This window comes from Callithrix jacchus, chromosome 12 (assembly GCF_049354715.1).
Source record: "Callithrix jacchus isolate 240 chromosome 12, calJac240_pri, whole genome shotgun sequence".
NCBI classification, from domain to species: domain Eukaryota; kingdom Metazoa; phylum Chordata; class Mammalia; order Primates; family Cebidae; genus Callithrix; species Callithrix jacchus.
The window spans coordinates 75,954,846-75,969,151 of record NC_133513.1 but is presented as its reverse complement, the minus strand read 5'-3'; the positions used below and the strand labels follow the sequence as shown (position 1 = coordinate 75,969,151).

The 14,306-nt window shown below is 38.0% G+C and overlaps 1 protein-coding gene across 9 annotated transcripts in view; it reads right to left on the bottom strand.

Moving 5' to 3' along the window:
• Positions 1-14,306, bottom strand: part of PCDH15 (protocadherin related 15) — a 1,854,109-nt gene that overhangs the window by 541,059 nt on the left and 1,298,744 nt on the right. For all 9 annotated transcript variants that reach the window (XM_054243050.2, XM_054243053.2, XM_054243049.2 and 6 more), the window contains one exon: positions 2,515-2,625. In XM_054243050.2, the coding sequence (XP_054099025.2) occupies positions 2,515-2,625 (111 nt within the window). The remainder of the gene's footprint in view (positions 1-2,514; positions 2,626-14,306) is intronic.

The window sequence follows — 14,306 nt, the reverse complement described above, 5'->3', positions numbered from 1 at the left end:
AACTTCAGGCCAATATCCATGATGAACATAAATGCAAAAATCTTCAATAAAATATTGGCAAGCCGATTGCAACAGCAAATCAAAAAATGTATTCATCATGATCAAGCAGGATTCATCCCAGGGATGCAAGGCTGGTTCAACATACGCAAGTCTATCAACGTAATTCACCACATAAACAGAACCAAAAACAAAAACCACATGATTATCTCAATTGACGCAGAGAAGGCATTTGACAAAATTCAACAGCCCTTTATGCTAAAAACCCTCAATAAACTCGGTATCAATGGAACGTATCTCAAAGTAATAAAAGCTATTTATGACAAACCAACAGCCAATATCATACTGAATGGGCAAAAACTGGAAGCATTCCCTTTGAAATCTGGCACTAGACAAGGATGCCCTCTCTCACCACTCCTATTCAATATAGTACTGGAAGTTCTAGCCAGAGCAATCAGGCAAGAAAAAGAAATAAAGGGTATTCAAATAGGAAAGGTGGAAGCCAAATTGTCTCTATTTGCAGACGACATGATAGTATACCTAGAAGACCCCATTGCCTCAGCCCAAAAACTCCTGAAACTGATAAACAACTTCAGCAAAGTCTCAGGATATAAAATCAATGTGCAAAAATCACAAGCATTCGTCTACACCAATAACAGACTTAAAGAAAGCGAAATCAAGAGCGAACTGCCATTCGCAATTGCTACAAAAAGAATAAAATACCTTGGAATACAACTCACAAGGAACGTAAGGGACCTCTTCAAGGAGAACTACAAACCACTGCTCAACAAAATCAGAGAGGACACAAACAGATGGAGCAACATTCCATGTTCATGGTTAGGAAGAGTTAATATCGTGAAAATGGCTATACTGCCCAAAGTAATTTACAGAATCAACGCTATCCCCATCAAGCTACCATTGACTTTCTTCACAGAACTGGAAAAAACCACCATGAACTTCATATGGAACCAAAAGAGAGCCCGCATAGCCAAGTCAATTCTAAGCAAAAAGAACACAGCGGGGGGCATCACACTACTGGATTTCAAACTATACTACAAGGCTACAGTAATCAAAACAGCATGGTACTGGTAACAAAACAGAGACATAGACCAATGGAACAAAACAGAGGCACCGGAGGCAACACAACATACATACAACTATACAATCTTTGATAAACCTGACAAAAACAAGCAATGGGGCAAGGATTCCATGTTTAACAAATGGTGTTGGGAAAACTGGCTAGCCATGTGCAGAAAGCAGAAACTGGACCCCTTCCTGACACCTTACACTAAAATTAACTCCAGGTGGATTAAAGACTTAAACATAAGACCTGGCACCATAAAAACCCTAGAAGGAAATCCAGGCAAAACTATCCAGGACATAGGAGTAGGCAAGGCCTTCATGAACAAAACACCAAAAGCATTGGCAACAAAAGCCAAAATAGACAAATGGGACCTAATGAAACTCCACAGCTTCTGCACGGCAAAAGAAACAGTCACTAGAGCGGATCGGCAACCAACAGAATGGGAAAAAATTTTCGCAGTCTACCCTTCTGACAAAGGGCTGATATCCAGAATTTACAAACAACTCAAGCAGCTTTACAGGAAAAAAACAAACAAGCCCATTCAAAAGTGGGCAAAGGATATGAACAGACACTTTACGAAAGAAGACATATATGAGGCCAACAATCATATGAAAAAATGCTCATCGGCACTGGTCATCAGAGAGATGCAAATCAAAACCACATTGAGATACCATCTCACGCCAGTTAGAATGGCGATCATTAAAAAATCTGGAGACAACAGATGCTGGAGAGGATGTGGAGAAATAGGAACACTTTTACACTGTTGGTGGGAGGGTAAATTAGTTCAACCATTGTGGAAGACAGTGTGGCGATTCCTCAAGGCCTTAGAAATAGAAATTCCATTTGACCCAGCAATCCCATTACTGGGTATATATCCAAAAGACTATAAATCGTTCTACTATAAGGACACATGTACACGAATGTTCATTGCAGCACTGTTTACAATAGCAAAGACCTGGAATCAACCCAAATGCCCATTGATAATAGACTGGATTGGAAAAATGTGGCACATATACACCATGGAATATTATGCAACAATCAGAAATGATGAGTTCGTGTCGTTTGTAGGGACATGGATGAATCTGGAGAACATCATCCTCAGCAAACTGACACAAGAACAGAAAATGAAACACCGCATATTCTCACTCATAGGCGGGTGATGAAAAATGAGAACACATGGACACAGAGAGGGGAGTACTAAACACTGGGGTCTATTGGGGGGAAAAGGGGAGGGCCAGTGGGAGGGGGAGGTGGGGAGGGATAGCCTGGGGAGAAATGCCAAATGTGGGTGAAGGGGAGAAGAAAAGCAAAGCACACTGCCATGTGTGTACCTACGCAACTGTCTTGCATGCTCTGCTCATGTACCCCAAAACCTATAATCCAATAAAAAATTAAAATAAAATAAAATAAAATAAAATGAATTGAATACTCACATTAGCTTGGATTATGACAAAGTAGCTAGTCTTGTCTTCATAGTTGAGCCTCTTCCGTAACACTACATTTCCAGTCAACATTAGGGGAATTTCAAAGGTGTCATTGGATGTCTACAAATATTAAAGATACAGACTTCAGATTATTTGAATGTGAGATGAATAACTCAATATTTTGTATTAATCTCTAAAGTCAGAGACTATATGCTTTTCATATATTTGAAAACAGAATGACTATAAGCTTTAGAGTCCATAGTGTTATATTTCCAAACATTTAATTTTGTTTAATAGGTTTCCCCAGAGTTCTTTGGTACTAATAACCAGAAAATTTGTTTCTTGTCATAGTTTTTAATATATTTTTAGTATTATTGATCAAGAGTCTTGGAATAGTTCCAAATCAAAGTCCAGGTATCTGAAAATCTTGCTTGTTACCATATTACCCTCTCCACTGTGTTTTATAACACCAAAGCATTCAAACACTGAACTCTCATTTCTGTATAGTATCAATTGTCAACACTGATATTCATTCTGTATTTTAAGTATTTTCAGGCATTAAATACAAACACAAGCAGTCATGAGTCACTTAACAATGAGGTACATTCTGAGAAATGTGTTAGGAAGTTTTGTCATTTTGTGAACATTATAAAGTGTAGTTTCACAAACCTAAAATGGGCGGTCTACTACATACTAGAACATGTGATATAGCCTATGACTCCTAGGATACAAACCGATATAGCATGTCACTGTACTGAATGCTATAGGTAACTGTACCACAATGGTCAGTATTTTCTCTGTCAATGTAATCTAAACATAGAAAAGGTACAGTAGAAACATGTTATAATTTTATGAGACTGCCATTTGCTATGTGGTATGTCACTGACCAAAATGTCATTATGTAGAGCATGACTGTATAAACTTGAATCAGTTTGCTATTGTGAAAAAAAAGTCCAGGTTATGCATCGTTTTGTTTTCTTTTAGGCCACACAACTTCTGCTCATTAGTTAAGTTATCTACCCTGCCTAGGATTGAGTTTTTTCCTGGTAACATGGAGGTCATAATGGCAACACTACTGCTCTGGTATAAGCAGCCCTCAGTGTAAATGTAATCATACCTTAAGAGAGTATAATTTACAAGATAAATGTCTTATTCTTAAGAAGACCTTATGCCACTTTTACATTTTAGTGCCATTTTGAAAAATGATAAAATTATTTCTAGATAGGGACAATAAATCAGGGTTTTGTTCACTGAAACTTTTTTGTGGTTGTTCAGTTGTCTTGCATATTTGTGCTTGTGATTTTTGCAGTGGGAATCACATTGGGTGAAATACTTAGTTTGGATCTGCATTAGATGGCTACAAATGGAAGAGGAGGAGAAAGGGAAGTAAAGAAAAATGAAGGGAAAGGGCAAGAGGAAGGAGAAGAGATAGGAAAGTGGAAGTGTGGAGGAAGAAGAAAAAAAATTCTCTGTGTGTGAGAGAATCAGAGAGAGAGTATAAGAGAGTATGTTTACACTCTCAACTTAGTTTAAGTGTAATCTTCAAAGTCACATAAGAAGCGAAAGTCAATGAAATAACATGCTGATTCAAATCCCCCAACTTAGGCTCACTCAATGAAATGTGTGTAGTTTAGCCTTTCATTCCCAGAGTTGTGATCTGTCTCTTTTCTCTTTCTCTGTCTATCTTTCTCTCTGGGATGCATAAAGGCTCACATACATTGTATGTTTTGCCAAATTTATATTTTTAAATGATTCATTCTGTGCTGCTCATGTAATGGGCTTTACAAATCATTTTTAGATGCAGTCATTTAAAAGCAACAATTTAAAATATAAATACAGAAAATGTAAAATGAACAACACAATTAAAAACAGACATTTGACATGTTCCCTAATATTTTGCCTATTAGACATTTCTTATACCTAAGAGTAGGGCTGGCAATTAGGACAGAGAAGTGTAAAAAAAAGATTGAATCTAAATATATAAGTTGTTTATGGGCAAAACCTTAGTTAATAACTGCTATTTACACTGTTGAACCCATCCTAATGTGTTGTTACAAGGTTATTACATCTTAGTGACTCAATAATATAGGAACGCATATTGGTTTCTAGCATAAATATGGAAGATACTGTGATCTTACCAAAAACCTACCTTCTATCTGGACTCAGAACCCCAAATTAGGTCAGATACCACTGGACTTTGTGCTTCAGAGGAGGATACGTCTTTAAATGAGGTAAGTCTTGAAAAGACTAACTTAAAAACAGTAATTTCACACTTTTTTACCAGGAATTGTTTTGCAAGTGTATATGTGATTTTGAGTAATGAAAAAAAATTATCTTAATTGCAAAGATAGAGACAAGAAAAGAATCCCTTTTCAGGTTATAGAAGTTTCCATCAGGATATAAACCTTAGAACTTCAGCAGCCACTTGGTGACTATTAACAGAATTACTTAAGGAGAAAAAGCTAACATGCTAGTGACAGCAGAGAGTAAAACAAAAGGATCCTACTGTGCTGCCTTTGAGTTGCCGAGAAAATCTTGATATTACCCCATCTTTGAAAAACTTATTATAATAAATAATAAATTATTTTTTGTTTAAATCATCTGTAGTTTAGCTTTTTCATAATGTTTTGGTACATTTTCTGCAGCCAAAAGAACTTTGATACATGATTATTCCTGTCTCTATGACTTTACACTCTTCCTTCTCCAAACAGGTCATGGCTCTTCACACCTGATATTTGCTCTTATTTTTCTCATGTTTAAATACCCCATCACTCATTTCTCTGTATACTAAACTTTGCAAACTCAGTGAAACCTTTTAAATCTAATCAGGATTTAAGTCATTGATGTGATCTTACATTATTGTTTTCAAAAAACACCTATTTGGGATCTTCTGTTTTGCTTCACAGATTCCTCGAGGGTCTCAGTCTGTGAAGTAGAAATATCGATCCTTATATCTCTAGCTAAGCAACTTAATGAATCTTCGCAGTACATTTTTTTGTTTTTGATAATTTTCATTAGATGTTTGCAGAATTATCACAAATAATAGTTATTAGTGACTTTACTGATCTTCAGAGCACTTTAAGTTTTTATCAGCTAAATCTATGCTTTAGCGATTTTATAGATTCTTACATTTTCTTTCTTTCTTTTTTTTTTTGAGACGGAGTTTCGTTCTTGTTACCCAGGCTGGAGTGCAATGGCGTGATCTCAGCTCACCACAATCTCCGCCTCCTGGGTTCAGGCAATTCTCCTGCCTCAGCATCCTGAGTAGCTGGGATTACAGGCACGTGCCATCGTGCCCAGCAAATTTTTGTATTTTTAGTAAAGACAGGGTTTCACCATGTTGACCAGGATGGTCTCCATCTCTTGACCTTGTGATCCACCCGCCTCGGCCTCCCAAAGTGCTGGGATTACAGGCGTGAGCCACCGCGCCTGCCCCCCCCGCCACTTTTTTTTTTAAACTTATTTGAGACATATGAAGTCTTGCTCTGTCACCTGGGCTGGAGTGCAGTGCCATGATCTCAGCTCACTGCAACCTCTGCCTCTTGGGTTCAAGCAATTCTCCTGCCTCAGCCTCCGAGTAGCTGGGATTACAGACATGTGCCCCCACACCTGGCTAATTTTTTTATTTTTAGTAGAGATGGGGTTTCACCATTTTGTCCAGTCTTGTCTCAAACTCCTGACCTCAAATGACCCACCCACCTCACCTTCCAAAGTGCTAGGCTTACAGGTATGAGCCACTGCACCCAGCCTAGATATTCATTTTATTAGGTGTTTCATAAATACTTGTGTTCTATAAAACAAAAGGATAGGATATACCTTATGATCAATCATGCTTCTGAAATGTTGCATATGGAAAGCCACTATATTGAAATTAATTAAACAATTATTCATTCTTTCTTTAAAACATAGAATAATAATCAAGAAAATTAAAAGCAAAATGTACATATCTCTTTATGATAGTCTTTCTCTTTCCTCTAGTAAAAAAAGTACTGGATTAGATCAACACTAAGTAAATGCCTTGCTTTAATGATATTTCTAAAGTCTTTACTTAAAAGTTAAAAAAAAGCTAAATTGAGCTAGGAAAAAAATATTTTTTATAAATAAATACATAATAAAGCAATGAAAAAATAAAAAAAAAATACTAAGAACATTCTCAAAGCTTAGAATGCATAAGGATCACAGGCATGAGGCATTTTGGCTATAGATTTCTACTATCCATTCCCCCAAATTCCAGAAATTCTCAGGAATCAGCCTTTTTGACAAACCTACCAGGTGATTCTGATGCAGATGATTCAGGTTTTATTTGAGAAATTGTTGTACTACATAAGTCTAAGAGTGACTGCACCCTCTCCCCTTGCTAATTATTTTTCTCTTTCATTCTTAGAGTTTTGTTCCACCAACGAAGCAGAAAAGTCTGGGAACAGAGCAATTCCCATTTTCTTAAGTTACCTTACATTTCTAAAGCCAGGCCATTGTCCCCTTTCTGATAGTTTTGGACACTTCTCTTTTAAACACAAACTGACATTGGTTTCTTTGGTTGATGAGAATTTAAGTCCTGGCTACCTGCAGTGTATTAATGAGAGAAATCCAATTATGGCTAAACGATTTAATACCCACAGGCCCCACACACCTGGCCTCTATTAAGAAAGGTCCACTCAACTTTCTGACAGTTCAGTGACAACAATTGTCAAATAACAGACAATTCTCCATTTAGTAAAATGAGGGCATAAGGCAGTTTAAGCAATTTGTCACTGTTAGAAATATGGGAAATAGAGGTAGGAGACAGCTGTAATACCCACACCACACACATTCACATTCAATAATGGAGCCAGAAGGAATATTGATGCCCTAGCAAAATCTGTGTTTCCCAAGATGATTCCAACTCCCCCAAATCCCCTTTACTAATATGTGTGAAGATGGGTTTCTACCAGTTTAAATGGCAGCTTTCTGAGAGGAGGTGTTGAGTCCTACAGTTAAAGATGCTTTAGAAATGGAATACAGGGTTGTTAGTACTATTACTTTTCAGCTGATAGATTTGCTCATTCATCATTTTTAGGAAAGGAAAAACTCTTTTAGTCTTTCACACCTATGTTATAAGTATTGTTCATAATATTCTCTTTTCAGCTGTGATGACTAGAAATTCAGTTCAAAAAAAGAAACTTTTTAAAGTACACACACACACACACACACACACCCACACACACACAGTTTCTGGTGACCTAAAGACACAGCGTTAGTACAAATGTGCCTCAATGGACCTGTAATTGAGAAGTGGAGGAAATTTAGATAACTAGGATGTTCTCTTTGTCTCTAAGAAGCTGTAAATTCTCTTACTATTTTTTGACACTTTTTTTTAATCCTTCCCCTTATCTCTGCCTCTTTTTCTGTGCCTCTTTCTTCTCTCTTCAGGTTTCCCCCATTTGCTCATGTTGAATATAACTTTGAGTCCCTGTTTTAGTTCTAACAAACAGCATCAACTTTGCCCTTATCAGTCTTTAGTCAGCCTTAAGCTTGTCTGATTAAGCTCAGGCTACTGTGCTATCAGCTGCTGAACATTCTATGTTACCTGTCATTGTGTGTGTGTCTCCCCTAATTTAATTGCTTGAAGTAGAAGGTGGAGGACTAAGCACGGTTACACAATTTTTGTCCACCCAAGAGAAACTGCAATTTGAGTAGGCAACACTAACTTTGCTTTTAAGAGAAAGTACCAACACTCTGATCATTTTTTCTGCTTCATACTGTTAAACATGTTCCTCGTTGACAGACAAAATGGACTCCGTATGACTAACTGAACTAAGTTAAAACAAAACCAGGTGGCCTTGCCTAGGTGATGAAGTAGTCACATACTCTGTGTTCTCAAAAAGTTGTCAAAGCATCACAGGATCTTCTTTTCTACAATTGATATGGTTTAGGTGCATCTCCACACAAATCTCATTTGTAGTTTTCATAATTCCCAAATGTTGTGGGAGCAACCTGGTATGTGACAATGGAATCATGGCATTTCCCCTTTACTGTTTTTGTGGTAGTGAATAAATATCATGGGATCTGATGCTTTTATAAGGGGAAATCACTTTCACTCCACTCTCAATTCTCTTTTAGTCTTCGTCCATATAAAACTTGACTTTCACCTTCCACCATAATTGTGAGGCCTCCCCAGGCATGTGGAACTGAGTCCATGAAACTTCTTTTTCAGTTTACATTACCCAGTCTCAGGTATGTCTTTATCAGGTATGTCTGAATGTGAAAACAGACTAACATAGTACATTGGTACTGGTAGAATGAGGTCCTGCTGTAAAGAGATCTGAAATTGTGGAAGTAATTTTGGAAGCAGGTAACAGGAGAGGTTGGAACAGTATAGAGGGCTTAGAAGAGGACAGGAAAAGGTGGGAATGTTTGGAAGAGACTTGTTTATTGGCTTTGATTAAGATGCTGATAATAATATGGATGATGAAATCCACGCTAAGGTGGTGTCAGGTGGAGATGAGGAACTTCTTGGGAACAGGAGTAAAGGTGACTCTTGCTATGACATAAATTTCTAAGTAGCAAAGCATTCAAGATATGACTTGAATGCTAGTAAAGGCATTCAGTTTAGTTAATCAATGAGAGCTTGTAACGTTGCTCAGGTTGGCCTTGAACTCATGGCCTCGCCTCCTCAAGCGCCAGGTCATCTGGCCAGAGCCACTGTGGCCCCTAGGCATTCAGTTTTAAAAGTGAGACAATTATTAAAGTTCAGAAAATTTGCAGCCTGATGATGCAATAGAAAAGAAACACCCATTTTGTGAGGAGAAATTTAAGCCAGTTGCAGAAATTTGCATAAGTAATGAGGAGCCGAATGTTAATCACCAAGACAATGGGGTAGACATTTGTTGCATCCCTTCTCATCATAGGCCAGATTGCCTAGGAGCAAAAAATAGTTTCATGGGCCAGGTCCAGGACTCCCTTCCATGTACAGCCTAGGAACTTGGTGCCTTGCATCCCAGCTGCTCCAGCCATAGCTATAAGCAGCCAAGATATATCTCAGACCATGGCTTCATAAGGTACAAGCCCCAAGCCTTGGGAGCTTTCACATGGTGTTGAGCCTGTGGGTGCACAGAAGTCAAGAACTGAGGTTTGGGAGCATCCACCTAGATTTCCAAGTATATGTGGAAATGCCTGGATGTCCAGGCAAAAGTTTGCTGCAGGGTCAGGACCCTCGTGGAGAACCTCTGCTAGGGCAGTGTGGAAGGGATGTGTGGGGTTGAAGCCCCCAAAAAGAGTTGCCGCTGGCTCATTTTCTAGTGAAACTGTGAGAAGAGAGCCGCTGTCCTCTGGACCCCAGAATGCAGATTTACTGACAGTTTGCACTGCATGCCTGAAAAAGCTGAATACACTCAATGCCAAACTGTGAAAGCAGCCAGGAGGGAGGTTGTACCCTATAAAGCCACAAGGGTGGAGCTGCCCAAGACGATGGGAATCCATGTTGCATCAGCATGACCTGGTTGTGAGACATGGTGTCAAAGAATATCATTTTGGTGCTTTAAGATTTGACTGACCCACTGGATTTTGTACTTGCATGGGGCCTTTAGCCCCTTTATTTTTGCCAATTTTTCTTATTTGGAATGAGTATATATATATCCAATGCCTGTACCTCCATTGTATCTATGAAGCAACTAACTTGCTTTTGATTTTTATAGGTTCGTAGGTGGAAGGAACTTGCTTTATCTTGGATAAGACTTTGGACTGTGAGCTTTTGAGTTAATACTGAAATGAGTTAAGAATTTGAGGGGCTGTTGGTATGGCATGATTGTTTTTAAAATGTGAAGACATGAGATTTGAGAGGGGCCAGGAGTGGAGTGATATGGTTTGGCTGAATCACCACCCAAATCTCATCTTGAATTGTAGTTTCCCATGTGTTGTGGGACGGACCTAGTGAGAGACATTTAAATCATGAGGCAGGTCTTTCTAATGCTGTTCTCATGGTAGTAAATAAGTCTTACAAGATCTGATAGTTTATACAAGCAGAAACCCCTTTCTCTTGGCTTTTAATTCTCTCTTGTCTACTGCCATGTAATACCTGCCTTTCACCTTCTGTCATAATTCAGAGGCCTTCCCAGCCACGTGGAACTGTGGGTTCATTAAATCTCTTTTTCTTTATAAATCACCCAGTCTCAGGTATGTCTTTATCAACAGTGTGGAAACAGACTAATACAACAACGAAGCAAAACCAGATCCTGTTCTTAGTGCCAAGATAAACTGCTGCTACAATTACCACCCTTTGCCCGCTACCCCACCCCTACACTGGCCCTTGAGTACCAGCCCTTTGAAAGAAACATCTGACAGAAACATCTGGTTTGGGGCTTAGAAACCAAGCAATCACAGCTCACCTGAACCAACCAGTCAGTGTATAGACCAGTCAGGACTCATCTGTTTTGACCACTCAGAATTAAGCAATTAAATCCTTCATTTGCATGAGCACAGCTATTTGGGAAGCTGGGTGGGAATTAGTTACAAACCCTAACCCTGTCTCTGTTTTCTGAAATGTATCTTAGCTTTAAAACATAGGCTGCATATCCATGGTTTGAAAACTGTTCACCTAAATAGTCTCTTTCCTCCAAATTCCTTTCCAGGGAACTTTTGGTCACAATACAAATTTACCACTCTCCCACACAAAAACAAACACATACAGGCACATTTAATGATACGTTTTGATTACAATGCAGTTCAACTTATCTTATTCCAGCCAACTTCTCAGGATACTGTATTTGTGCCTGGCTGGCTTTCGAAGCATATATGTTGTAAAGTTAAAAGTCACAGGCTTGGAGTGAAAACACTGAGGTTCAAAGTTTTACATCAAGAAGGCTTTTACACCATGACTTAATTAAACATGACTTTCCAATAAAATTAGAATATTATGATTTTATGGGGGCATGGGACTCTTATGGTATAATGTACCCTGTAAAGCATTATTAACCATAGTAAATTTCTTTTTAGCAATCTACCTAGGAATAAGCAATCACAATTTTAGCTTAGCCTTAAATATTTTATTAACAGCTGAAAATCGGACTTTGACTTATATAGAGAGAGAACTATGTCAGGATGGTGATTTGTTAAAACTCTTTTGTCCTTGAAATGTAGTTTTAACTTCCTGACTCATGAAATTCAAATGCTTACACATTACAAATGAAAATTATGGCTCATATTTTTCTCAATTCTCTCAAAGCTGCAGGGAGTCAAACATATTACAAAAGAAGGACAATTTACTCAGGAGGTCTTGATAAAAGATGTCATCGCCCACTGAAACAGCACTGTAATATCTCCAAGGAAGAAGCTGCCTATGTGTATTGCTTAAGTGTCTTCATTTTTTCTCAGTAGCAACAGTAGTTAATAACAATGTTGTGCTGCTTTCTCAGTCCACTGGAGACTGCTACAAGGGATATGTCATCATGTCCTCCTTATCACTTTAGATCAAACACTTAAATGCTAAATAAACATGCCTCCCATCTGGCATTTAAAAATTAAGATAAAAATGTGATAATGTATTGTATGAATAGTCTTACTAATCTGGTTATGACATTTAAACATCAGAATGATACCTATATTTATATTTTACATATTAGAAAATTATCAAAAGTGAAAGTTTTGCAGATCATGGGATGACTAATTCTTACCCGTTTCAAAGAGTTATTTTTTCTTCCTTTTTTTTTTTGAAACAATCTAATTCAAGCTTGTCCAACTCATAGCCCACAGGCTATATGGGGCCCAGGATGGCTTTGAATGTGTCCCAACACAAACTTGTAAATGTTCTTAACAGATTGTAAGATTTATCTGTGATTTTTAATTAATAGCTCTTCAGGTATTGTTTATGTTTGTGTAATTTATGTGTAGCCCTAGACAATTCTTTTTCTTCCAGTGTGGCTCAGGGAAGCCAAAAGATTAAATAGAAATCCCTGAATTAGTTCAATGCATTATAGAAACCCTCACTTTGTATTACCATGAAAGCATTAAATTAAAAAACAAAAACAAAAACAGTATTTTACAATAACTCTGATAAGTACACTACAAATTGCATAGAAATTAAATGCTCCTTATTAAAGGCCTGACAAGATATATTATCCAGTACATATTTTTACGTATTCTCTACTACCAAGTTCCAACAGGTAATTCAAGTTGTGCTTAATAGACTAAAGGTGACCAAATGAGAAAAAGAACTTACATTATACAAAGGAAGGAAAAATGCTGCTGCTTCTGAATAATAGTGGGGACTGAAAAGATTCTTTGCTTGTTCAAACATGCATCAGGCTTCTGAAACTTCTCCTAGGCTCATCTGTATACTTTCTTATAAAATCACTTTTTAATAAAGAAACATGCTAAGTCACTTCAGCAAAAATCCATCTACCTTTGATAAATGATCTACCTTGATACCTCATCAGGTTTCTCATCCTATATCATCCCCTAGGTGATGTCTGATGACCCTGACTTGTCTTCAGCAAGAATCACATTAGTTTGATTTAGCCAGAATTCCTCTTATATACGATGTTTTCTCCTAGAAATTTTCCATCCAGTGACCCTGACCCTGCTCCTGGCTATAAAGTCCCACTTGCCCATGCTTTATTTGTAGTTTAGCCCAATATCTCTCTGCTACTGCAATTTCTCATTGCAATGATTTCTATACATATTGCAGTGGTCCTGAATAAGGTCTTTCTTACCATGTTTTAATATATTTTTAAATAATATTTTCTTTTAACAATTGTCCAGAGGACTTTTAGAATAAGATATTTACTAAAATATATATATTTTTTCTAAATACATCAGCCAGAAAAGGATAGGGAATACTGCAGGAGCAAACCATTAAACTTTTATTATTTCTTTACTCTTCATATCTACATATCTAATACACATAAGCAAGTGGGCTCTGTTTATTGTTGTCATTGACAAATGAATGTTTCTCCTCACATGTTTTTCTCTGACCACAACAGCAGGGTCAGAGAACACGATTACTTGATTGGTTCTTTGAGTTTACATCTCATTAAACAAAGCAAATAATTTTCTCCAGGCAAGAAAAGTACACCCCAGCAGGCGTCCAAAGAAAGGAAGAACCAAACATTTTTGGTAAACAGTGCAAATGCTTTTGTTAACAGCAGTGAATCCGTTTGGGTCTGCGGTAACTCAGCCCTCACATCTTCAGAGGAAATAAGGTGGTCTAGGGGTAAAAGTAAGTTTAAGGCAGAGAGAGAGACTGAGGTAACTTTTAGAGCAGCAGTGAGAGCTTATTAAGAAGTTTTAGAGCAGGAATGAAAGCAAGCAAAACACTCTTGGAAGACTGCTAACTGGGCAACCTGAAAGATCCAAGTGCCCTGTTCCTCTCTTGATTTGAGGTTTTATTCATTGGCATGATTTGGGAGTTTGTGATTCTCCTCCCTCGATTTTTTCATTTGGGACAGGCTGTCCACATGCACAGTGGCCTGCCAGTGCATTTGGGAGGGGCTGCATGAGCAGCATGTTTACTGAAGTTGCATGCATACTGACTTGAGGCATTTTTCCCTTTCCAGTTAAACATTCCCAGAGGAAGGTCATATACTGGTTAAATACTACCATTTTGCCTCTTAATGTGCATGCTTCAGCCCTCCTGCCCAACTTCTGAGCTCTTATTAGAAAGCTGCTGATCACCAGCTTCAAGTGTTTTCTATCTATTGGGAGACTATCTTTCCCTGGCATGGGCTGCGACCAATTATTATTTTACAGAGACAGTTTAACAGCCATCTGACCATCACCTGATGGTCAACTGACATTCCTAGGGGAGGTCCTCTCCTGCCTTGCTCATG